Source organism: Scatophagus argus, chromosome 3, assembly GCF_020382885.2.
Source record: "Scatophagus argus isolate fScaArg1 chromosome 3, fScaArg1.pri, whole genome shotgun sequence".
Classification (NCBI taxonomy): domain Eukaryota; kingdom Metazoa; phylum Chordata; class Actinopteri; family Scatophagidae; genus Scatophagus; species Scatophagus argus.
Genome location: NC_058495.1, coordinates 4,113,699 through 4,140,119, shown reverse-complemented (window position 1 = coordinate 4,140,119; position 26,421 = coordinate 4,113,699). Strand labels below are relative to the sequence as shown.

At 41.2% G+C, this 26,421-nt stretch overlaps 2 protein-coding genes and 1 non-coding gene across 8 annotated transcripts in view; 2 read left to right on the top strand and 1 right to left on the bottom strand.

The window, feature by feature from the left end:
- Positions 1 to 4,380: 4,380 nt before the first annotated feature.
- On the bottom strand, positions 4,381 to 10,879 carry ube2v1 (ubiquitin-conjugating enzyme E2 variant 1). Of its 3 annotated transcripts, none has more exons than XM_046382114.1 (5): positions 10,724 to 10,879; positions 8,749 to 8,894; positions 6,717 to 6,842; positions 5,536 to 5,706; positions 4,381 to 5,503 (listed from the first exon to the last, which is right to left on the bottom strand). In XM_046382114.1, the coding sequence occupies exons 1-4, from the start codon at positions 10,743 to 10,745 to the stop codon at positions 5,560 to 5,562; spliced, it is 441 nt and encodes a 146-aa protein (XP_046238070.1). In that variant the 5' UTR covers positions 10,746 to 10,879; the 3' UTR covers positions 4,381 to 5,503; positions 5,536 to 5,559. The 3 variants fall into 3 exon arrangements, with proteins under 3 accessions (XP_046238070.1, XP_046238081.1, XP_046238060.1); XM_046382125.1 differs by having other exon boundaries at positions 4,381 to 5,497; XM_046382104.1 differs by having other exon boundaries at positions 4,381 to 5,706; positions 10,724 to 10,878.
- Positions 10,880 to 12,227: 1,348 nt separating this feature from the next.
- On the top strand, positions 12,228 to 12,309 carry trnas-aga. Its single transcript has one exon. It is a non-coding gene; the product is annotated as a tRNA-Ser (tRNA).
- Positions 12,310 to 16,198: 3,889 nt separating this feature from the next.
- plxnb1b (plexin b1b) overlaps positions 16,199 to 26,421 on the top strand; it is a 90,226-nt gene continuing 80,003 nt past the window's right edge. For 2 of the 4 annotated variants that reach the window (XM_046381976.1, XM_046381986.1), the window contains exon 1: positions 16,199 to 16,599. The gene's annotated coding sequence lies outside the window, so the exon portion shown is untranslated. Of the gene's footprint in view, positions 16,600 to 19,318; positions 19,367 to 26,421 lie in introns of all 4 variants that reach the window. The other 2 variants (XM_046381968.1, XM_046381958.1) reach the window with 2 other exon arrangements.

Genomic DNA, 26,421 nt, shown 5'->3' with positions numbered 1-26,421 from the left:
CAGCCCTTCTGGCTCTCTCTGGTGATTTAAACTTCTACCTGCAGAGCTTATCTCACTGTTCACAATGGAAGGTACAGGTCAGGGCACTGGAAAGAATTTAAGTGAAACCTGTGGTTGCATTTCATTTTGATCAAGTGGAAAAACTGGTATCTCTGCCTCTTCATCATGGACTTCTCTCTGACTCATCACTGTTGAACACTGGTGGCTCAGAAAAGCCATCGTGAAATATTGATCAAATATTACAGGATACATCATCAGGTTTTTCTACAATGACACGTAATAACAAATGTTATGCTTACATGTGGAAACAATTTGATAAATTACTGTCACTGCCTGCTAGCTGCAGGTACTGACATTGGATGGATGGAACAAGCTTTTGTATGAAGAAGTTATTGTGTGGGAACAAGATCCACGTACACCTACAGTGCATTTCCAAAGAGATCTTATTCTCAGGGAACAAGATGTTAAACATCTCTACACATGTAAATGCAATAGTGAAATGCAAAATACACTTACTCAATTACCATACTTTAGTACATTTTTCAGGTGATTGTACTTTTTGCTACCTTATACTTCTACTACATTTATTAGTAGTTTATTAATAGCTTTTTTCCACTGCAATTATTTGACGACATTACTTATTTTGCACATTAGTAGTACAAAAACGAAAAGAACTATAAAACACTCACTATTATTCATAGCTATGTTACTTTATCTGGCAGTAATTAAAGCCATTGATATTTGCTCCACCTTTATCAGTCATGAAATGAGCCATTCTATGTAACAGAGCAAGAGTGTTTACACTATTGTATTACTACTTTTAAGTAGTAAAAGATCTGAGTACTTTGCACTATGAGCACACAACACCTGAGGAAGCAGGATCCTGTGGGCAAAAAAAAAAAAAATTCATCAACATGTATTTGTGTAATATGATGTTGTCTTGACACAATCAGTTTACACAGATATATCAACAGGTCATCATCCTGTAGGAACAAGACATTACATCGAGGAACAAAGACCCCTGAAAAGGCATATGTGTTATTCTGAGGAGACCAGGTACCATGTTGTGGGAGTAGGATGATACAGATCTTGTAGATGCACTCTATCACTGTTGTTCCAACAAGAAACTAACTCTTTGTCTGTATAATTCTCCACTGGCGAAATGATCATGTCAGCAAAACACAAGACTTTTTGTCTAGCTTCCTCATTGAATCTCTACTCCTAAATTGTAATGTAACTAAATAAAAACGATAGGCAGTTAGTCCAAAGATGGAAGGGAACCGCTGGCTGCTGAGCTTTTAGAAATCAGCTTGTTAGTTCTTTGTACACAGACGCAGGCCATTGTTCACATGCGATTATGCTGACTGAGTGGCACACCATGTTGTCTTCCCTGCCACTCTTTGATAGAGTTGGACTGATGGAGAGCTTGTCCATCACAGCAGATACAATTAGAGTGATTGAGGGCTCGTCAATTTATTTTTGCACACACACACACACTCGCACACCGATCACGCTGTCTGACTGACATTAGGGCTGTTCGAAGGATGAGATGAGGAAGTCTGACAGGGTTCATGTTTACGATGATGCCAGCTAGCATGTGACACCATTCTGACATAAAATGGAAAAAACTGATTTCATATCAAGTTTTAGGATTCTTATCATTAAGGCAGTGCGATCATGTCATTAAATCTGATACTTTAAGGCCAAGAGGGTCAGTCTATCCAGCATTTTCCTTCACCTGTCAATTTTCTTGTTTTTGAACAGAATCGACACATTTAACTCAGTTTAGAATCTGTAAGTTGCCACCCTTTGTTGGATGAATTCTTGTGCCTCTGTGCAGTTTGTTTAGTTGCATGCAACGTGGCATCTAGCTGATTGTTTCTCCTTGAGAGTCCTTAAGAGCTTCTGTGAATGGTGTGTTAGGCAGTGAAGGGCACCCAGCTGTATCACCCACTGTGATTGATTCACCAATCTTTTCTCCCCCCCGAGCTCAGGTCACGTGCCACTCTTTGTCCTGCTTCCCTGCAGCAGAGACGATGCAAATAGAGGCAACAACAGCTGTTGAATGGGGATGCTGCGTCTGGTTTCGCTTAGAGAAGCATCTTGCTGTCAGCCCGCTAAGACGGACGACAAGCGCTGTGTGCTGGCTGCACAAGCCTCTAGCTAAACTCCACAGCTCACTTTTACCACTGGTGCCTCTCCAAATGTGATGGATGAGACTGTGTTTTGGGCTGGTAATATGATTGAATTTGCAAAAGGCAGGTCAGAAACCTACACAAGACTTATCGGCATAATACAGAAGCTGCTCTGCTTTTAGACTTAACTTTTAGATCCTTTTCTCATGTAAAAGTACCACATTGTGAAAACACTGCACCGCACTACAGCTGGTTCTGCATTCAGAACCTTATTTAAGTAAGCATAGTGTTATAAGCAAAATCTATTAAGCTGTTCCTTGAGTTCTTGTTGACTTATACACTTACAGTGTTCCACTATTGTGTTCATAGGTTAATATCACTGCTGCATTAATGTGTATGTTGAGCACATTTATATTGTTGCTGGTTTAATCTACAACAAGTCATCATGTTCCATAAGACCATCATATGTCTGTAATGTGGCTTTCCATTGACAACCACAAATCTCCCTGTTTTCAGCTTTGTGACGGTGCGTTTTACAGCTAATCCAGCAGGGTTTGGAAAGAGTTTATTTAGCTTAAGAAGGAGGAGAATCTTCTCATCACATAAAGGACCACTTCATTCTTCAGTTTATCACAAACATTCAAAAGCAACACATCTGGAGAGACATGGTTTTCACAGGACAGGAAGGGGACGATAAACTGTAATCTGAAAAGTAACTAAAGCTGGCAGAAAAATGCAGTAAAAATATTTACCTCTGAGATTCAGTGGAGTAAAATATAAAGTTTCATAAGAGGGGAAATACCAAAGTAAAATACAAGTATCTCAAATCTGTATTTTGAGGGGCACACTTAAGCCTGTGAAGACACCACAAAGTTCTCTGTGGCAGCTTTGTCATATCTGAGAAAATAACTTGTCCGAATCAAAAGCCAGCAGTACAAACTGGGGACGTGAAGTTTGAAAGTCCATAGCTATTGGTCGCATTATGGAAAATGTAGGATACAGCATTTTGGACCTTAACCCATAAATGAGAAAAAGTCTGGATATCTCTGCCTGATGTTTCATTTTTGATCATTCTGTTGTTACTGTTCAAATCAGTTTTCTGAGTCTCCCATTTGTATGTAAGTACAAAACTAAAATTCTCAAGCACCTTTTAAGCTGGTTGAAGGACAGCTTCACAAGTTTTCAAGTCTGTTTTAAAACAGATCTTCTACCACATATGCTTAATTGGTTATGACTCATGAGCAACTATAATACAGCATCACCATGCAAGGCACACATGGTAGCTCATATTGTGCTGAAAACGGTCGACATGTTTCTCCTGTCTGTGATGCAGAATCAGCACTGAAATCCATTTTTAGTGATATGATTTCAAAGCAAACAAAGTCAAATTTTAACAAAGAAAGTACCCAACTTTAAATAGCCACTGTGCAAATCTACAGTCTGCAAAAATATCCTTGGAAAGGACATTTTTGATAAAAATTACTTTACAGTGGCTGACCAACAGTAAAGACACAAGGTGTTAAAATGTTTGCCGTTTTTATTATAAAACGTAATAGATAGCTGCTTTTACATGGATAGTAATTCTTCAAATGACTGAAATCATTTTGATTATATTATTCAAACTGTGCTGTTGACATGGACATGCATTTATGTGTCTAAAAATATTTCATCAGAATACAGTTGATAAAATGTGTGCTAAGCAGTCACATTCACTGTAAAGGGTCTCATATTCTGGAGAACAAGGAAGTGGTTGTGCCCATTGGCTCCATATCATGTCCTTGGGATATTTGTGTTGCTATTGTTTGTTCTAACTGAGCAGCAGTCTCACCAAAACATTATTCTCCTGCAGTCTTTTAACAAGTGAAGAGCATACAGCTTGTGAACAACATATGCACCACACAGCAATGTGGTTTTGCTGTTGCTACGTTTCACATCACCTAAAGTTACACCCATGTGGGGTGACCATGCATAGACAAGATATATTTACTCCAACCAGAGAGAAATAACCAGATGAAGCCTGTACATGGTCACGCTCAGTTGGGTCAGTCTCTTCCAGCTGAGGTGGCTGCATGAGGCATTTCACTCCGAGTGCACTACTGCTTAGATTATTAATGGAATATTAGGGTTCACATAAATGCAGCTAAATACTTCAGGGTTTGTTTGCATATTGTTTTAAGGAGAAGTTGAGTTGCTATACCACTTGGATAAACTGAAAGTAGCCTTCAAGAATCATGACACAAAGGCGTGCAAAAGTAACAATGTTTAATTCAAATAAAACCATGCAACAGGTCACCATCACCCTGATTAGACTCAACCCGTTACAAAATAAACATCCAAAGCCGTACATTGCATACAGTGGGCAGCCACTGTACGAGAGAAGAGATGACTCCATGGGGTATACACAGGTCAGCCGAGAGACTGAAGAACCAAAACAAGGAGCCAAAAACAGCAAAAAGACAGACAGAAAAAGAATCACAGCTGCTCCTGCTCTGCACAGACCTCGGTACAGTGGAGATCCTCAAAAGGTGCCAGGCGCACAAGCTCTATGTTCTCTGAAGAGAGAAAGCACAAGGAACTATAGCCCCTCCCATCTCCCCCTCCCCCTGGCTTCTAATAATCAATCACTATCACAAAGCGCTATGAACCATATGGCACACAGAAGACAAGTCTGAGAACATGAGTGATGAGCCAGTTGTGCCCCGTTGATACACGTGTCACTGAATGTCTAGTATCTGTGTATTCCCATGTACTGGACACGCACTCGGTTAAGGAAGGCCCAAATTCACATCATCGGGATTGTGGAAGCTGGGGAATTTGAGACTAACGCAGCCTGGGAGGCCAAGCAAAGCATTGTTTGGTTTATTTTTTTCTCTGTCAGGGGAATGTGTTTACTGCAAGATGCAGAGGCTTGGTTTTTTACAAAATGATCTAAACATTTCAGTCTGGTTTACTGAAGTGTACTTGTTTTGCTAAGTAGTGAGCTGATTCACAACCCTCACCACAATACCCATAAACAGGATCTGTCACGTCTTGCGAAGAACCCAGCGCACACATATAATTGGCACAATCAGGTCATTTGTTATTTTACAATCTGGATGAAGAACACAAAGATAATAAAAAATAACATTAGTAAGATGTACAGTATTCTAGTTTTGCCATCTGCCCTGCACCGTCAACATTAATGGATGACTGGGCACTGGGTGAGGAGTTCACCTGTGCCCACCTCCCTCTGTCCAATGGGAGGCTCGTGAGGAAAGGAGTGGGAGTTGAGAGTCTTGGATTACATGATGGTTGTGTTGTATGAAAGTGGTAGGGTCGGTGTTAAGTGTTTAGGATGCTCTGTGTGTGTGTGTGTGTGTGTGTGTGTGTGTGTGTGTGTGTGTGTGTGTGCGCGTGTGTGAGACAAGGGACAGCAGCAGGGGCTTCAGTTGCTGTACACCTGGCCTTCAGGTGGCTGAGAGAGCCTGTTGTTCTCTTTCAGCATCATGTGCTGTCTGAGTTCCTGCAGCACCATCCGGATGCTGTTGGAGTTTTTCCACCTGCACAGTGCTGCCACCGACTTAATGTCCACCTGAAAGAAGATGAGCACAAGGAGGGAGGGAAGAGTGCACTTTTAACGTAAAGCAACACGTCATAAAAGTGAAAATTCCCCCAAATTCTGGAGAATTTTAGAGATTTAGGACCACTGTCTTTAGTCTAAAAGTAATCCACAAAGCAATTATGTGTTACACATAATACCAGTGACGATGGTTTACACAACTCTTCACTCCTTAATCAAACTAAAAATGCTTTCTTTGGTCCCGATTTGTTTGATAGTTTAATTTAAATAATTACCAGCTGCATTAAATAAATCAATAAAACTAAATCCATGGTCAAGACTGGATTACCCAGTAAAAATTACACACTTTAATTAACCCATCAAAGAATGAACATTTGTTGGTCAGCTGAAAAAAGACAATAATGAACTCTACTGATGAACACCCCACTGCAATTACTGCATATGGATGAACATTTATCCTTTACTAACACAGACGTTTCTCCAGTCACCTGTCACTATAGAAACAGTCCTTTCATGAAAGCCTTTACATAGCAACAGGCTCAGCTCCACCTCTTCTCTTAGTTTCAGAGTTCTCTCATTTCCTTACTAAAACCTGCTCTCAGCAGCTTGGTGAAAAAGAGGAAACCCTCAGCTATGAATTTTTAGAACCACACTGATACCAAACCCTGTTTAATTTCTCTACAGAAAATAACGCAGTGTATCTACAATAATGAAGTACAAAGCTGAAGAAACTCAGCACTGACGTACAACCTGCTGAGTCTAATAGTACAACACCTTCAACATGTGCAGGAAGTAGTGACTCAATGATTCTCCTACCACTTAAATTTACACTGAGACTCAAGAATGGATTGTATCAAATAAACTTCAATTCAAATGCAGGGCAGAGTTTTTTGGTGAATAATGCATATACTGCACAGGTCTACTTCAGTACACAATATAGCTATAAACACTTGAAATGAACTTAAATTGAAAATGAAGATCAAAGAGGCTAGAATGGATGCAGGTCGAATCTGGATACTCACCACACCGTTTGAACTGTGCACGCCAGTCAGGTTGATCTTGTTCACAAAGCGGACAAGAGGGGGGTGCTCTGGGTATCTGTGCCCACACTCTATTTTCAGACTGTATATCCTGCCATCATAGACAGTCTGCAAAAAAAACAAAGGATGACAGCTTAGCTCAAGAGAGTCGAGGAAATGTGATGCTGTGTGGTGACTACTGATTTGCTGCATTTAATTAACCACGTGTGTTGAGTCGGTCATTAGACTATAACCTGAGCCAGGCTGCTACTGATGAAACTTGGTAGGTGTAGTACTATAGCAGCACTATGTGTACAACTTTCAAACGCAGTACATCACAACGAGACAGGATCACCGCTGTGTGGCGCTGAGCTAAGCTAACTAACTGTTAGTCGCATGCTGCTGGCTCTCTGCACGTAGACCTGGCAAATGCCCTTTTCAAATCCAGAAGCCTACCCAACTGTGCTAACCCTCTGCAGTTTTATGACAATGGAGGAAACTATCTGCTGATCACCATGTGATTAATACATTTCAGGACGTGTTCAAGACAAAGAAGGACAATGGCAGGTAATGCCGACAACTGCAGCTCTTGTGTGAATGGCAAGGCTGAATAGTGCTCAAGGCAACAGCTCAGAAAAAGCTGACTGCATTGAAAATGAGATGCTGCACTGAAAGAGCAACAAATGCTCTAGTCTCCTTCGGGCGGGGGGGTCAAACCCTAACTTGCTACCACAGCAGCAAGTGAAAAAACATGGTCTTATGCCAGGAAATTACTTCCTTTACAACACTGGCATAGCAACAAGTTTGCAGTGTGCTGCAAAATACATGCTAACTGGTGCATGCATAGCGCACTTCCTTTACTTCTCAAGCACACAAGGAAGTACTGCACCATCTGAGCTCTCTAGAGGGTGGGCAGCACCATGAAAGCACTACCCAAGGGAACACAACCACCAACAACAACCACCTGCACCTCAGAGCATTGAACATACTTCAACAAAGTCCACACAAAGTCAAACATATCCAGATCCTGAAAGTGCATGAGTCACTTGTCTGAACTTTGAAAGGTCCAATTACTTTGGTTGGACCTGCCGCTCCTCATCTCACCATGTTGCAAAAGAAATTCCTCAACTTTATGAATGATAGCTGCTTATGTTGCATACACCCCGTAGAAAAGCATTTTTTCTTTTTATTTTTTAAAAAAGTCAAATTTATTAGCTTATTACAGCTCATCCGAAACAGGAAGTGCTACCCTTGCATCTACTGGGGACGATGACAACTATTTCCCGACATTTCAACAGGAGGTTTAAATTTAGATAGATTGACAACTCTAAAAGTAAAATGCTAACAACATATGTGAAACATTGTCCAAAAAAACATTGTGTATTTTACAAGAGCAATTTGAAATTGTTAAACCTGCTCTTCAATAACATAAAGCAATATTTGACTATTAAGACATGACATGCCCCTGCAAATTATATCAATAAGTAATTTTTCCTCTTTCAGTGACTGGCTCACCCAGACGCTCTCTCGGGTATAGAAATTTGGCACCGATTAATTTAACGTGAACTGTTACTCAGTACAACTGACATACTTTTGTTGTCACCCTTAAAAATACAGAGCAGCGTACCAACCTTGGTTGCACGCCAGAATCTATAACCATCGTCCATAAATCTCCAATACAACAACGCAACATTCCCCTAGCAGAGCGCTCACAAGCACAAGGTGACACCTCCCAGACTAATGACTAAAGCTCTAGGAGTGGCTCCAGGAGTGGCTCCTACATGGACATTAATAGAATAATAATTACTTTAATGACTGTCTGCATTTCTGGCTCCAACCAGTGAGGCTAATGACACTTATACAATTTAATTGACTGATAGTGTACATCCCTAGAATCTAAACTACTACTGTTGTTTGGTCATTAGCAGACATGTGCAACCTCATATTTACGAGCTAACGCAATGCTTGAAACCTATTGGCCATCGGAAGAGCAGCATGTCAGATGAAAGTGCTGCAGGCCCTGGGCACGGCTCACCTTGGCGGGGCCAATGATCATGCCATTCCAGTGAGTTAGCGTCATGTCATCATCATCTGCGAGGCCCCAGCTCACTGTACCATCTCCAACACCCTTCTGGCCTTCCTCCAGTTCCTCCAGGAGGCGAAAACTGCGGGGAACAACAACTTCAAACACACAGAAAAAAAGAAGAATTAAATGACTTCTGTCTGATCACACACTGGGATAAAATTCATTCATATCTAATTCTAGCATTTTACTGAACAAAAGTTGCTGAGCAAAACCTTGGCTAACCTTACTGTCACCTGCAATTTAAAAACTGATCATTTATCTTCAATTTCAATATATTTTGCACTATCTATTAGTGATAGCATCATTATCTATAACCCTCCTAATCAAATGACCAAGCTGGGGTATGATGCAACTTAAGAAAACACAGAAAAAACACAAGCAAATTAGGCAAACATCTTCATCAGTTTGATGCCATGTGCACTGCAACCGCAGACAACACAACCAAAGAGCCAAACATGCGCCACATTCTAACAACACAACCATCATTGTGTGGTTTTCATCAGAGTACTTGAATTGGCAGGTTAATAATAAGCAAAAGGCTAAAGGTTAGGTTAACAGCAGATATTTGCAATAACATACGCCATCACAAAACATACATTGTAGCTCATTTCCCAACACCACTGATGAGAAGCCAACTTCACTATTTTTATCTTTTAATCACAAACGGTTGCATACCATTTCAACAAAGGTGTCGCAGCCGAGTTCATCACTTTGTGTTCCCGATCCCTTCACAGGTCTGAATCTGCTGTCATATCTGCTACTTGCAGTGTGTTTGTCTATTTAGTTGTGTTGTGAGTATTTGCAGCAGTTTGGTCTGTTCGATTGCGTTGTGTGTGTTTGCAGTTCATATGTTATCAAACTGATGACGCTAGAAACCCAAAGGGATTTTCTGTGAGATAAGGCTCAATTAATTTAAATGCAGCTTGTTCCAGGTTGTCACTGTGGGTATATCTGAAAAGGAAAAACTTTTCTACAATGGCTGTGCAAAGCTGCTGATTCACAACACGTGAGAAACTGATGATCTGAATCTCAAATGCCGGTATGTTTCTTAGAACAGTCAGGTAAACAGACCACTGAGGTAACCTGTGGGTAGCTGGAACACCTTGATGGCCAAATACAAGCTGACATCCTGAAGAAGTTTAAATCGACCACATAGGTAGATTGTTGTGAGCGTGTCAACGGGATTATATAAAGAGCCTTTGTGTGGCATTCATGACAGCAGGATTATCCTGTGACAGATTTTAACAGTTTGTCCAACCTGCCTTTAGGTGAAGTTATTGGCTTTGGTGCAGCCAAGGAAGAGAAACGACGTTACGTTGACCGCTGTTTAAGGAGCTGTCTGTGAGATTTCGTTAAAGACAGGTGTTCACAATAGATAAGCAGTAGGACTGTGTTTCCAGGTTGTCGATCACAACCACGGAAAAATAGCCTCAGTTCAGTTTTTAATGTCAAGCCTTTTTTTCGCATTTTTTTTCCGTAATGCCGAGACTTTCCAATTGCTGAACGAGGCTGTGCTGCCAGCTAACGTTGTCTACGCAAACAACTTAACTACACATCATACTCGTCACGGGTGTCACCGCTTTCAACCCTCCAGACAAATGTGATAGGTGCTGTGCTTTTAATTCTACTGTGGCCTTTCTCTAACCCAACAAGCTCCATAAAGGCACATCAAGGTTGTTGCAGATGGCCGACTGCTGCCCAAAGACTGGGGTCCACCTTAGCTATCCCCACTGAGCTAGCTAGGGGCGTTAATGACAGCATTTTCTGTGAAACAGAGTCCTGTTAAGAGTTAAACTTTCATTGTAGCTATGCTCGTTTGGATTGTAAGACTATTGTGCAGCTAGTATGGCAGGTTGGAAATCTATTTCTAAAGGAAAAAAACAACGAAAAAAAACTCTTTGAACTGTCGGTGAAGTCAGCTTACCTCCGCCGCCGGTGGCCGCCATCTTTATTACTGCTTTACGGAAGCGCGCACGTACGACGTTCACTTGCGCGTGTCCGCTGTATGAAATACGGCATACTTTGATTTCAATCGCTCAGTGATATCGATATAGCCATGGTTTTAGCGCTTCTCGTGCACTGTCCCTTCCTCTAATTAGTCACCGTGACATGAAACTATCAAAGACGTGGATCTGTTAGTGTCGGATTTGCTGTGAATATTTTTTATATTTTTATCATTTGGATTCAAGAAAGAGAGAACACAGTAGAAGGTGATATTCCATTTGAATTTGACTCGGTGCTACAATTTCCTACAATATGACCACGGATGGCACTGACTTCTCAGAGCGAACACTGATGGAGGCGCTTATAGGATGTACGGGTTCGCCATCTACTGGACAATACGAAGAACAGCGCTGCCATTTTTTAAGGAACTTTTTTCGTAACCTTATTGCTGCATTGAGAAAACATGGAGTAATGACATTAAATGAAAAGAGTCAGCTAAAGGGCTTTTGCAGCTTTTTGAAACACAAATAAATACACACTCCTCAGCAGAATTTCAGGATCTGACTGGTATCTTCTCAATGGCTGTTGATGGTTTGACTGATGTTTCTCCGTCAAGAACATTGGTTTTATTCAACTGAGAAAGTGAGGCCTATTACAACTCACCTCAATCACATTTCTGAATGAAATGATTTTGGATCTGTTCTTGTCAGATTGTTGTATATCTGCATTATGAAGGAGGAGATGGTTAATGAAGCTGAGCCATTTGTTTGGATTGTTGTCCTTTCAGAAAATCCATCCATATTCTATACCACTTATCCGTCAGGGTCGCCGGGGAGCTGGAGCCTATCCCAGCTGACTACGGGCGAGAGGCGGGGTTCACCCTGGACTGGTCACCAGTCAATCGCAGGGCCAACACACAAAGACAGACAACCACACACTCTCACCTAGGGGCAATATAGAGTAGCCAATTAACCTAATGTGCATGCTTTTGGTATTGTGGGAGGAAGCCACAGGGAGAACGTGCAAACGCCACATAGAGACCCAGACCGGGATTCAAACCTGGAACCCTCTTGCTATGAGGCGACAGTGCTAACCACCGTGCCGCCCCCCTTTCAGAAAATGACGCTGTGATAAACTTTTTTTTAGCTTCCTTTTTTGTCAGGGTGCTTCTAGAAATCCCACAGACTAAAACAGCCCTGACACATCCTTAGGTCTTTCAATCATTCATCCCCTCTTGATGGAGACTGGGGCTCCATAAAATTGTCATTTCATTATAGTAAGTATGCACCAAATGTCATATTTATAGGTTTTTACTTGTTTATGATACATTTTGAGCAACCACTCACAGAACTTTGACTCTGTCTGCTTTCGTGCTGCGAGTTTGTTCTGTGTTTTTATCAGAAGTTCAAATCCTTAGCAAATACAACATGTGTAAATACTGACTGCTATTGGTCGAAACACAAACAAACTGACAGCATTGGCAGGTTGTCGTGGCCGAGTGGTTAAGGCGATGGACTAGAAATCCATTGGGGTATCCCCGCGCAGGTTCAAATCCTGCCGACAACGACAGCTTTTACACTGAGTCAGCTGAATCGTTAAAGTTTGATCATTACAAGTGATTCACTTGCTTACACAGCAAAGGGGTATTTTTTTAACCAGGCTTGTCCCATTGAAATTAATGATCTCTGGCCAAGAAAACAGCAAAAACAGACAACACAACAAGTAAACATACAGACACAGATTTACATTAAATATAGTATTACTTGGAGAATGTGTTGCACATGAACAACTGCCAACTGATTTGTTCAACATTGTTCTTATAAGAGTCTGGAAATCAGGCAGAGAGCAAATCTCTCAGTTGAAGGCTGTTGCAGGTGAGGTGAGCAGAGTACTTTAAAGCTCTCTTTCCCAATTCCGCCCATGCGTTTGGAACAGCGAGTCAAACTACATCTTGTGATGTCATACTGTTAGTACTGTCAGATCTCTGTGTCAACAAAGTGCATATGTCAGATGGTAGTTTACCCAGGATGGCTTTATGCATACTGATGAGCCTACACACAGTCAGAGTGTGAGAGTGATGAGTGCTATACAGTTTGTAACAAAGCTCAAAGCATTGTGATATGCAGTAGCTAAAGTGTGCAGTCGATGTGCAGATACATTCATGTACAACAGATCGCTGTAATCAAGAAACTAAAGAGCCATTAAAAAAGTAGCAGTAGATCAGTCTCCTTCTGGCCTCAAAAGAGAGGGACTAGTTCCTGAATTTAAGTCCTAACTTTCCAGTGATGGAAGCAAAGTAAATGAATGTGAAAGGTGTTCAATGTACAGCTCGGGTTGAGATTTCTGCCTGTCTTGCCTTGCCAGTGTTGGTCCAGACCTGCTCCCTATGAAAAGTGTCAGAACTTCTGTTGTGATTTGGTGCAACAGAAATAAATGTGAGTTGATTTTTTTATTCCCACATTAATAATGTATTAAAGCACATTAGAGCTGAGACTGGAGAGCCTGTCACTGTGTTGGGGTATGTGAAAATTAACATACTGAGGGGTGGGGTGTTGGGGGGCTGCCCTCTGACCCACTCCTATCCACACCTCCCCCATCTACCCGTGGCCTACCAGCCAGCCTCGCGCCCTCCATCCCCCATCAGTCAAACCGCCCAGCTCCTCTCCTCTCTAAAGACAAGTTGGTTCTCAGAGTGACGCCACCCAGAGCCCTGTGTGTGTGTGTGTGTGTGTGTGTGTGTGTGTGTGTGTGTATGAACTTTGGGGATGAATGGCTCAGTGTTTCTCACGGGGACATGAATACAGTGTGTTGGTCCCGACAGACAGGCTTGCTCATTCAGGCTCTGCTTTTCCACTTTTCAAACTCACTTCTGTGTCACCCTGCTATGAATACAGGCCTGTACTGAGAAACGTACACACAGATCCAAACAAACAGCCACACACAGAACGAGGGTGCCCCTCAAATTCCTTGGTGCAACCATCAAAACTGTGTGTTACACCCATACAGTGTTTCGTGTAGAGTGGCTTTAAGTGGCTTGAGTATGTATGTAATACAGGATGAACAATCTGGTGTGCATCTTAAAACTCTGTTGCATGGCTTGTGTGTTATCAACCCGTAACTTCATCTTTTGACATTTTCAGCATAATGATGATTGTATTAAATGTATGTCTTATTGCTGTGCTGTATGTTCACATGTATGAAAAGACAGCTGTGGTCAGTATTGCCTGATTATGAGTTGTTCCTCTGTGTTGCCTACATGGCTGTGTGTGCCACAGTGTTAACTGTTGTATTATTGTACTGATGTCCTGCTATTTCTTGTTCCTTTGCATGACTTCTGTTCTGTCCTTAGAATTCTTGTCTTGCTGCTGTTCATGGCATTTTATTATCTTCGATGCAATAAATTTTATCACTTTATATGTTTCAAAACATCAAAGGACTATGGTTGAAAATTAGCCAGCTGGTGAACGCTGGCTCCTTTACGAGAACGCTGAACACTGATTAATGTTAAAAATAAACACATGGACTAAATAAACAAGAATGCAATGGTAATTGCGACATGTTTGAAACCATCTCCACCCTGTTGTACTGACAGCTAATTGCTTTGCTGTTAATGCTCTCTCTATATATTATGTATTAAACTAACACACTAATTATTATTATGTTGTATTTTTCTTCTCATTTCTCACCTGTCTGTATGTATATGCACTGCACTGTAAATATACATATGAAAATCTCACACATACATATGAAAATCTTGATGTTAATCTCCTACTGTTGTGCTGCTGAGAAATCTGCAGTAGAATCTAGTTTTATAATATGAAGCCTTACACACAATGAGCCAGCATCTGCTTTATTATAAACATATACAATTGAAATACATAATATAAAATATTACATGATAAAGACAACAAATATCCCTTCATACTATACACGTATATTTCTGATCTCATTTTTTCTTCTGTTCCTGTTGTATTAAGGATATGTTTGTCTTATATTTGGATTGTGATGTTCATTGTGTTGTAAGAGGACAGTAGATCCCACTGATGTTGTCTTTATTTTCGGGGGGGGGGGGTTAAGAAGAGGCGTGGTGGGTGGGGCTGAATGATCTTTGAAGTGAGTGTAGCTTATCTAGCTTCAGTCCTCATTACAGGAGAATTAAGAGAGGGGAGATAAAAGGCTTGTTTTCTGAGAGAGGGCAGAGATACAGAGGTGGAGAGAGACAAGTGTATGCCGCGGGTTTTGTAGTCTCTGTGTGGTCTCCATTGATAAGCATGTGATGTCTCAGAGCATGATACGTCCCCTGTAAAGGGAGGGCAGATGAGGACTGGACCCTGAACATCACAGTGAATGTTACCCTTTCAGTTCCAATCAAACCAACTTAATGCTTCATGAATGCTTGTCTCATGCTTCATTGTAGCTGAACACTGGTGCTTGTTTGAAAATCACTGTATTTATTAATCCCTTTCATTTCATTACATCAGCTGACTTAATAATATATACACTTTATAAGCTCAAAACTAGATGGTTTAGTGGAAATCTGTGTGCTTGTTAATGTAAATGGAGCTCTGTAGAGGTTAAGTGACAAACTTTGGGGACCATATCATGACAGCTGAGTGGGATGCATGTCTCCGACTGGCCAGAAGGGGTCTGCCAAGCGCCAGCCATTTCGCCAGCAGCTAATGCTGCCTTCACATACTGGGGGGAAGTATTGGACTTATCATGAAACAGATAACAACACCACAGTGGAAATCTAAATATGACATAATTTCAGTAAATGTTTGTGTTAAACAACCTTGACAGTCAGTGATCCTGCATATCTACTTTTATAAAGTTTATCTAAGTGACCTGAAAGCTAAAACACAGGTGAGTCCAGCCCTCTCTTTACAGTGCTCACTTGCTAGTGTTTAGGATGCAGTTTAAATTGGGCTCTGCCTACAATCGCCTACTATTTTTCTATAGTCACAGAGTAGTTTTAATACATAATCAACACCAGGGGTGTATTCAGTGTGAGAAAGATTTTGTCTTGTTCAAAAGTAAGTTTCCTTCCCAACTCATGAAAACAGAACCAATACATACATTGCAAGACCCCCCAAAGAAAGATGACGATTAGGAATGCTACACTTTTTAAATTATTGTCAGTGCACGTGGGTAAACATCTTAGACCATTCAATTTATATTTTCAGATTGCTTTCAGTTTTCCCTGAAAATCACATGATGGGTGTACGGACCTGCACTTATTTGCCACAGCTGTGACAAAGTAGCGAGTAACTACACTTTGCATCAGGTATGTTCTGAAAAGTAGCTCTTGATCTGTTTATTTAAATTAGAACCCAAACTCAGTACCACAAATCAGCCTTCTTCACTTTGTATGCCTACTTCACCGTCTAGCTAGGTAGGAGAAAAAACGAGGAGCACTTGAAGGCAGCATGATAGATCCCCCTTTGCCAAACCCCTTTTTACGCCTGTGGAGAGCAGGGCACTGAGCGCAGCATTAAACCATTCCCACCACTGCTTACCGGCTACATGTGGGTGAAGAAACCTGCTGAGTGAAACCAAACAGAGGAAAGATTCAAAACTAAGCGTTAGTTTTCACTGCGTGGTATAACTGTACTGATTTTATTCAAGTAAGGCTTAAGAAGAGTAAACTAGTGAAAGTTGGATGCATGTGAAGAGTGGACTCAACGGCAATGGAATTTGTGATCTCTTAAGCTCGAGAAATAACGTTATCTGTCTCGACTAATCTGTCTTCGTATACACCAGTTGTGGACAAATTGGATGTACTCAGAGAAAACAGTGAAAAGTTTCTGGCTGTAACGACAAGTAGAACAGCGACTGAAGAGTTGTACACAGCGCAAGGTGAGTGGCAGTCTGGGCTGTGTGTAGTCCGCCTCTACTCAACACAAACTAGTCTTGTTTTACTTACCTCACTCAAAATTAACAAATGCGCATGTTTTACCATTTGTTTCCCCACTAAATGACCGAGCCTCTGTGTGAATGGCAATATCAGTGAAGTCGTAACATCACTGGAACTACTTTTCACTCTTTGTATGCATGGTTTAACCTTTACCCGCTTTTTCATTCAGGCTTTTGCTTATTAACCTATATTAGCCTAGTTAGCTAACGCCAGGTTAGCTCAGTAAAGCGCAATAAAGCGTGAACAGTTGTGTTAGCTAAACTTATCCAATACACATCCTCTAGGCGTCGTCGCTGCGAGGCACCAGCTATCACAAATGTTAATTAGTTTGTAGGAGGTGCGACCACAATTTAACGGTAATTGAATGCGAAGTGATAAAATAAAATCTTCATTATGCATGCATTATGCATGGGCGAATAAAGTGTCAAAAAATCCCAGTGTCGCTCAACTTAAAGGCGCAGCACAACAACTGAGCAGCCAGCGTTAACTTAGCCCCGGGCCATCACTGGATCCGTGCCAGTTTGACTCGGGGATATTTCAGACTCTGCACTTTTTCTCTGATTTACTTCTTCACATTTTCTCTCAACCAAAAACAGATTGATTTTACATCATAGTACTCACATGTGGTCGCTGCAACACCCACCACGATTTACTACATCAGCCAGGTCTTTAATCAAAGCGTGCCTTTATCTCTGTGTCCCTGTCCGCGTTTGCCACGCAGGCCTGATACCTCTTAAAACTCTCTTGGATTTTATTTGGTTGAGTATTTGTAGTTGTCCGTACACAACAAAAACATAATTTGTCATCACTGATGTTTTGTTCATGGACCATACGTGTGCGTTTTACAACACAGTGTGACTCAGAAAGCAGTTGAGGTCCAAAGCAATGCTTCAAATCACTTAAGCACATCCTAAGAAATTTTCATTTAGCAAGATTCATATTGGCTGAGTGTGTTGCAGTCAAGAATCTTTATTCTTCCTTTAAAGCATTGCTTACCTTTCCCTCAACAAAGCCACCTTCACATAAATTTAACCTGCAACTAGCGTGTATTGGTAGCATTTGAGAACACTGAGTTGTGATAGATACTCATCACACACAACAGTCCAAAACCCAAAGACTCTTCATTTACCATCAGAAATGGCAAAGAAAGCTGGAACAAGCGCGTATTTAACATTTTCTGCTTAAAAAAAAAAAATAAACAAAACAACGATTCATTGATTATAATATAATAGTCAGCAGTTAATTTTCTTTCCAGTAACTAATCAATTAATCAACTAATTGTGGCAGCTCTAAAGGGTAACTTGCGGTATTTAATTGTGTTTATCATTACATACGTTATTTTGAGTGTCATGGCTGGCAGTCTATCAGAAGGGCTGCCAGTGAGAGTGTGTGACCTCTGTGTTTTTTGTGTCTCATGGGTGGTGGTCTCCTTTCACAGTTTAGTGCCTTCTTATACCACAGCCATCTGCTCCTGTTGACTCATAGCAGAATTGACGGCTTAGTATAAGCCAGGAAATGAGATGGAATATCTCCTCCCGAAGATGATGATGATGATTGCTCATTTATTTCAGACCGTTTGGAGCATTGGGAAAATTAGGATGTGCCCAGACATTGTGCCTGCTCGCTCTTGTGGTCGCTCACATGGTTGTCTGCACTTGTGAAATGAAAACTCCTGTTCAGGTTCTCGCTTTCACTTTTTGTCTTTTTGCTTATCTTAATCCCCACAAATGTAGCTTTTTAAAACATCTCTAACTAGAGCCCAACCAATATATTGGGGTCAGCTGATAGCGCAGTCTGTAGTTTCAAAAAAAAAACAAAAATTCACTACCTCCTCAGGTCAGAGATGTGGGTCATTTCAGACTATGACGGTATGCAATTAGAAAGGATGTGTAAGAAGAGTCTGTGGGACATAAGTGGAGCACATGTTGGTATTGCCCCTCCACCACTGACTTTTTATTAGCAGAACTAGTAGCTAGCTCGTTATTGAACTGGTACCTGGATAATGTCAGACACCAGGACCCAGGGCTGTCTGGACTTGTTAAATGACCTTTAGCCTTGTGTATAAATGCCATCATTATGGTGTGCACATTTGACCTTTTGAGAGGTTGACCTGTGGTGACCTTAGTTGGGAGAAAAAAAAAATCCATTTTAAAAGTGTGGCAGATCAGTGAAAACGATGATGTTGTTTCAGTAATTTCAGTTGTAGATAAAAACTTTACTGGCATTTGCTTTCAAGAAAGATGATAAATAATTTACGGTCTGGTTGATTATTTTTTTCTATTTTATTTTATTCTGCTATTGCACATAAATATCTCTATCTATCTGTCAATATTCAACTAAACCGATTGCCCGCATGGAATTAATTTCATTCGGGTGCAAAGTAGCAGCTTCACACATCTCAAGGTTTAACAGGCAGGATCTGTTAAAGCAGAGGTGGTAAAGTGACTCTCAAACAAACACCATTCTCCTCACAAATTCTGTCACAGTCAAGGTGCCAAAGGTCAAAAGGTGAATGGGGGTTGGGTGTTGACTGCTCTTGTTTGGTTTGTCTGGCAGCTGGAGGGACTGCTGGGAGCATGTGGTGTCAAAACTTTTCATCATTACTCCATTTCCTACCAAACCCATATCCAACCGATGCAAATGCAATCCTTTATTCAACAGGTGTCATCAGTCACAGTGAGGGTGCAAGGGCAAATGCTGTCTGAGAGGGTAAGGGCACACACCTGTGATTTGTCTATAGATGCATGAATAGGTGAGTGGATGTCAGGGATAGACTGAGGGTTGGAAGACTATGACTCGCTGCTCATGGCACAGAGTAATACAGTGCACAGTCAGTACAGACCTCTCAGTGCAAGGTGTCAGGTCAGATGTCATACAAAAAATAGTCAGGATCAGGTTGTGCTATGTTTCTTCCTCTGTTATGATAGCAAATGGAGAGTCTTTAAGTGGCCTGCTAGTTGGATAAAAGAAGCAATCTGAAGGTGTCACTTTGTCCTCTGGGATATTGTGATGAAAATTTATCACAAATTTTTGACATTTTATACAGTAAACATTAATGGAAAAATATTCAGCAGATTCATTCATAATGAAAATAATTGTTGGTTGCAGCCTTAATGCTTAAACAGAGCTATTTTGTAAGGTGTGCTGTCTGAACTTGTCAGAAGTCAAGTGTTTGCTGCTGCTCAGAAGAGCCACACTGGAAGGATTTCACACATTGCTGGCACAGAAAAAGTAGCTGAACTTACACCCACATTTGTAAAAATGATAATGTTGTCGTTGTGTGAAAATCTGATTCTAGATTTTTTTTTTCTTTTCTTTTGTAGCTGCCGTCCTTTTGAGCCTCGGTCCTACTGTCCCATATCAAAGTATTGTAAACATATTGAAAAAGTATTTAAATACTTTTGACAACCCTAGTTTGAACTCTGTTGGAAACATTTTGAATAATGTAGGCGCACAACTCAACAAAATATACAGTAAAGGTCTAGTCCTGTTTAGACATGTTCATGCTGAAATGCTACATATTATATCAGCAGAATGCTTCTGTTAATTCTTGGCTTCTGATCTTTCTGGCATCAGATTCGGAGGGATTAATTTGGGGAATTTTCTGAAATAGGAAATCTGGCAAACGTGTTTACTTAGCAGTTGGCCTGGTGTAGATGTGTATGGATTGGGTATTTGAGCATGTGTATTGTTTGATTTCTTCTCATCATGAATGCTTTTGAGGAAAGACTGTTTGAAATTGTGCAGTTTATCCTGTTTTAAACAGTTTTGGAGTCCTGCCCCTCTCACTCATGAGAGCTTTTTGCCTCTCCTTCGAGTGTGGACATTTATAACAGCTATAAAGAAAAGGTCAGACACTTTGTACACACTAATTTGTTCTCTGAATTCATTCCGTTTCCTGAATGGATTTGTAAGGACCTGAAACCATCAGAGTAAGTCACTTAACAAAAATCTGTGGAATGACAGATTCCAGTCACCCCAAAGGAGATCAAAGTACAAGTTGTTTTGAAGGGTAGCGGAGACTCAACATGGACCTGGGCTCGGCTTGCCTGGCAGGGGTCGAGGGCTCCCCCACTCTCATGGCCAGATTAAATACTCAATTTAATTATGTCACTGAGCATTAAGTCGGTAACCTTATCAGAGTGGTCTGGCTGTTTAATGGGGCTTTGTGAGCCAGCAGATGCACCAAGATTAGGGACAATATGCTGGTGGTGCAAACCCTGAGTGAATGGATAAATGACGGGCACAGAATCTGATATGAGGTGCCCCTCCTACTAGATACCAGGGTGAGTACGTTGTAGGACCACTCCATATAGCAGACATTAAATATAGCCTCGCCCGAGGACACTACAGTATGTATATAAGTGTCAGTGCGGCGGGGAAAACCTTTGGAGATGTTTAATGCATCATTTAATGAAATTCATGTGGTATACAGTACCTTGTATCTGTGCTGTATCTGTGTGGCATATATTCATGCGGTGATTATGCACATTTGTACACAACATTGAGATGAAAGTTAAAAGACAACTCTGAGGGGGGGTGGTTTCGTGTTTTGCATATTGATGTAGATTTTTCAGGCTGATTAAAGAAATCCCCTAAAGTCACGGCACTATGAATATATGATTCTTTTCTTTTTAGTTGCTGGGTAGGCCCATGTGTGGCGTGCCGCCGTGTCTGGAGGCGCAGACTTGACTGGCTACCATCTGCAGTTACTGGTAGCCACATTTTGACTTGCATCTCTCTGCATATTGCTTTAGGTGAACATTATAACTCTGTTATAACCCAACCTCAAGCTGGACAACATGAAGCTCCTGTCTTTCTGTGTGCTTTATCTGAGTCAGCAAAGCCTCGATTTGTTTTTTTTTTTGGGGGGGGGGGCGTTGAGGATTTTCTTTGATAACAGGAACAGTAATAACACTCCTCAGGATTCTCTGAGGATTTAATTAGACAGGGTAGTCTCTTCATTATGCAGATATGTAAATGGAGACCCAGATACATGCAGCGCTGTGGACTGTAAAATAGATTTGAGTATTGAAATCCCTTTGAAGCAGAAAGTGAAGTGCTCTGTAAGAGTGTGAATTATTAACTCGTCAGGGTAAGCTGCATGCTTCCACCACATGCAGCTTATGGTGTGGGTGTTTGTGTGTGTGTGTGGGTGTGTGCATGCACACTCACTCTACAATTGTTCCATCATGAATGAAGCTGGTGTTTGCCTAAGGTCAATGTTGATCCAGGAGTGCATGTGATGTGATAGTTAACCAAAGCACGGTCTGCCTCCTGAGCTTGAACTGGAGAACTACAAAAGAGCTCTTTCATGATGATGATGCCAAACATTTAACTGACTATGAATTAGGATGAATGGCTCCAAACATTTAGGGTTGCATATCAAAGGTGCAGTTGGTAAAAGTATACTGGACATTGCTGCAGCAAATATCTTATTGCGTTAATCGCTTATAGTGCTGTGTACAAAATATGTATCATGATAGAGGGGTTATGAGTCAGTGTATTGGAATATATTGTGATACTGTAAGCAAGGTAATGTGTTGTTTCATAGACTTGTGTTCTTTGTGTTTCTAGCTGTTGAGGGTTTAAATAACACAAATGAACCACAGAAGTAAAGCAAAAAGTATCAGTCATAATAATTCATATAAGAGAGAGACTGATTATTAACCTGGCCAGTTATTGCATCCCATATTCAGTGTTTTTCTCATTTACAGTGAATTAATTTAGGTGTCACTTTTACCACACTACTGATGTCGAAGGAAAATGTTGTGTTGCCTCACGTTTCTTGTGTCTGGCCCAAAAAAGTTGCACTTGAACACAACGCAAAGACTAAAACTGACAGTGAACTAGTACAACCCTTCTGTGCCTGTGTGAGAAGAAACAACTCTCCATACCAGCAGGTAGCAGTAGTCTGTATTCATCATATAGAAAGGGAAACCGGGAAGTCCTAGAACTGCAGGTGTACAAACTGTTGTCACGACAAAGACCATTACACAGCACTCATGCTCACCACTTAGACCGTTTCAGCTGGTCTTTAGTCATTTCATTTCACATGGCCATGCCATTGTGTAAATATTTTTGTATTGGAATGATCAGTGAATCTTCCACATGTGACCTCTGGACATAAGTTGTTTTGCTTGGTTTCCTGACTTCCATTTCTCTTCATGGCCACTGACTGGCTTTGTCAAGAACAGCCAGGCAGAGTAATTTCTCTCACCCACAGGCTCTGCTGCTGGTTCAGCGTGCTCTATTGGCCTAAAAGCCACCGACAAGGGCCGACTAGTGCTAATGGAGCGGGACACACCACAAAAAACTAGAGCCACACCAGCCACTGATGGTCGCTGATGTTTGCTGATGGCCCGATGTTGGCTGATAGTGTGGCAGGACCCTGATGCAGAATCTTCCCTCTGTCTGTAACCCCCACTCTGTAGTCTCATTCAATGTAGTGGGGTGTAAGAACAAAATAACAGAGAATTGACTTACTCAATGTACATTTGTTCATTCATTCATTCATTCATTTTCTATACCCCTTATCCGTCAGGGTTGCAGGGAGCTGGAGTCTATCCCAGCTGACTGCAGATAAGAGGCGGAAGTCACCCTGAACTGGTCGACAGTCAATCGCAGGGCCAACACACAAAGGCAGACAACCACACACTCTCACACTCACACCTAGGGGCAATGTAGAGTAGCCAGTTAACCTAACGTGCATGTTTTTGGTATTGTGCCGGAGTACCCGGAGAAAACCCACGCAGGCACAGGGAGAACGTGCAAACTCCAAAACTGGTGCTAACCACTGCACCACTGTGCCACCCTTTACTCAAAGTAAAAGTATTTGTATTATTTATAGTATTATCACAAGTTTTTAAAAATTGCACTTTAGTACAGAGCTTGAGTAAATTGTACTGGTTATTCTGTCTTCTAACTTGAGATATTTTCTTAAACCTCTCACCCTGGTTTTCCTGAAAGGTTTTGCTCAATTTGAGAAATGAAAGGGTTTTTGCTGCCAAGTAACATGGCTTCTCTCACCTCACTGGCCCATGATCTGATCTGTTCCTCACATCCTGCATATCTGCTGTCTTCTCATTCAGATCTGTCTACAACATCCATACATCACTCTCTCTCTCTCTCTCTCTCTCTCTTGCAAAACTCAAGCAATTGCATCCCTTCCTTCCTGTCCACAATTCATTGCTCCTAACTCAAAGCTTGACACTTTTCACCACTCTCATTTTCTCAGTATTCCCTTGTGCCTGCGTTCATGCATACCTGTGCTTGCGTATCACTTCCCATCTTTGTGTGGAGCTGAAGCAGCCGGCTGTAGAAGGCCCTCAGAGAAAGAGGCCGGCTTGTGAGATAAGGTGACATGGATGAGAAGGGCTTTGTCACTGCTCTCGCAATGAGAAGATGAGACCTCCACCTGGGGTGTGCGAGGGTGGAGGGAGTACTGCACACACGCAAAAATACGCACCATTTATTTTTCTGTACTTGTGCGCTCCTTCACTTTAGGACATGAATTCTTCTACTCCTAACCTGAGCTTTGCTCCTCTGTACTGTTTTAGAGCATAGCCTAATCTAAATCTGATCTAATGGAACTTCATTTTAAACCGAGCTGAATGCACACCCAAGATTAGATGAATTACTTTTTCTTGACTGGAAACTCTTGCTGTGTGGAGCTGGGTATTACTCAACATGCATTTAATCTGTGCCACAATTATCAGATGAGTGGAGGAAGATTCCCTTCTCTTCCATTTCTGTTCAATGAACAAAAATGACATGAGATAAAAATAAGGTGTAAATTATTGCACATCTATTGAAAGAATAAATATGGCTCTCTGGACAAAGTTAGGTTGCCAAGTGTTGTTATTGGTTAATAATATGTCAATTTCACTGCCTCCTGTGTGTGGAACACAGATGAATGCAACAGGTTCAGGCCTGTGTTGTTGTTGGGTGTTGTGTTTTGTACTTAAAGGTAATTTGAACCATTTCATCACAAAGTTGGATTGCAGTGATCATCATGTTCTCGTGATTTAAAAGCATAAGCATATTTTAGTGTGAAATTACGATTAACCTCTGGTTTTCAGTCCTAGTGCTCAAAGCCCTGCTTTAACCCTAAACTTAATATACTGTTACGGCTGTACAGAAGAGTAGAAAGCTGTGATTAACTCGGAGGTCACCACTATTAGAACAGCTCTGTAAACATTTGATCATTAATAATGCCTCCTGTAGACAGTACCACAAAAATCAAGGAACTTAATTGATACAAAAAGTACTTTTTTATTTGACTTGTTGGATTTTGAGGCTGCTCTTTGATATACAGATGGTGATGGAATGAGCCCCTTTGATGAGAAATGCACATTACCGTGAAATGTAGCCTAATTCTGTTTAATATTGGATGATGAGAGTAATGATTAGAACGACATTGTTGCAGCACTATAATGCTGGCATATTGATTGAATTGGGTCCAGCAATTAACCGAATTGTTGTAGAGTGCATTTGTGATGTAATAATAAAATATGCCTGATCTTTACGTGAGGGCCAGGTAAAAACTAAATAACACTGAACACATGGTGAAGTGCTGGCCCTTTCGTGAACAGTACATTGTCAAAAAGGATTCATTTTTACTTTCAGTCACTTTAAATTTGTTTTGCTGTAACCCACAGTCTTAACTTTCAAGAATAACCTTAAGAATCTGGCAAAGCTTTTCTTCTAGGTTCTTCTTTGTATTTCCATTTTGTATCCGCATTTTGAAATACGGGGCAGTTTTCCTACATTGTATCACTGCTGTTTTTTATGCATTTGTTGGGAGGCTGAAGTAATTGGTTTTGGCACAGGCAACAGTGGTAGAGTGGGACCTGATACTGATTTGCTTTCCTGTCGACACTGACCCTATCAATAGCCCAATCAGTGTCTTGCACTTGAAATCCATTATGTCTCAGGGTTTGTTTTTTTTTTTCACAATGCACATAATCCTATTTTTCTATAATCTTGTTTCATATTTGTTTGGTATCCTCATTCAGTGTTTCCCATTGGTTGCCTGCTTTGGCCTGGGGGTCGATGGGGTCAACGTCTGTCGGTCTTTGGTTGGATTCCATCCATAATTTACTCTCATTGGGAAGCTTATTGCAACTACAGTAATATAACAGTTTTCTGCCAGCACACGGAGAACGTACCTGGAGTTTGCATTTGGTATCACCTCCCGAGCAGCGGCCAAATTTAGTTTGACAGACCTGTCCTCAAAGTGGGTGGAGAACAGTGGAAACAAAAGCAGAACCAGAGACAATGTGTACATCTTATGTGTTGTGAAATTCCAGCAGTGGAAAAAAGACTGTTTGGCAGCTTGGCACAGCACCACATTGGAATATGGCTACACGTGAAAAGCTGCCAATGTAGCTCCACCTCGCAAAAACATCCTCGGTCCAAAGGTCTAAAACTCCCAGCTAGTTCTCACAGCTTTAGAACTATATGAACATGACACACACACACACACACACACACACACACACACACACACACACACACACACACATTTGTCATTCACTTTGGGATGCCTTAGTTTCTGGAAAACTGATCCAGAATGCTTATACAACATGCCAGGAGATAACATATATGGGTTTGATGGTTTCTGCTTTTGCATTTTTTGTTAGTCTACACCTGCACGTTCCTGTTTATACTCCACACAGATGCTGGAAATTTGCATGTTCTTTTGCACATTGGTTGGTGTAAGAATTTTGCTTGCACACAGTTTTTGCTGTGCTTGGTATGTG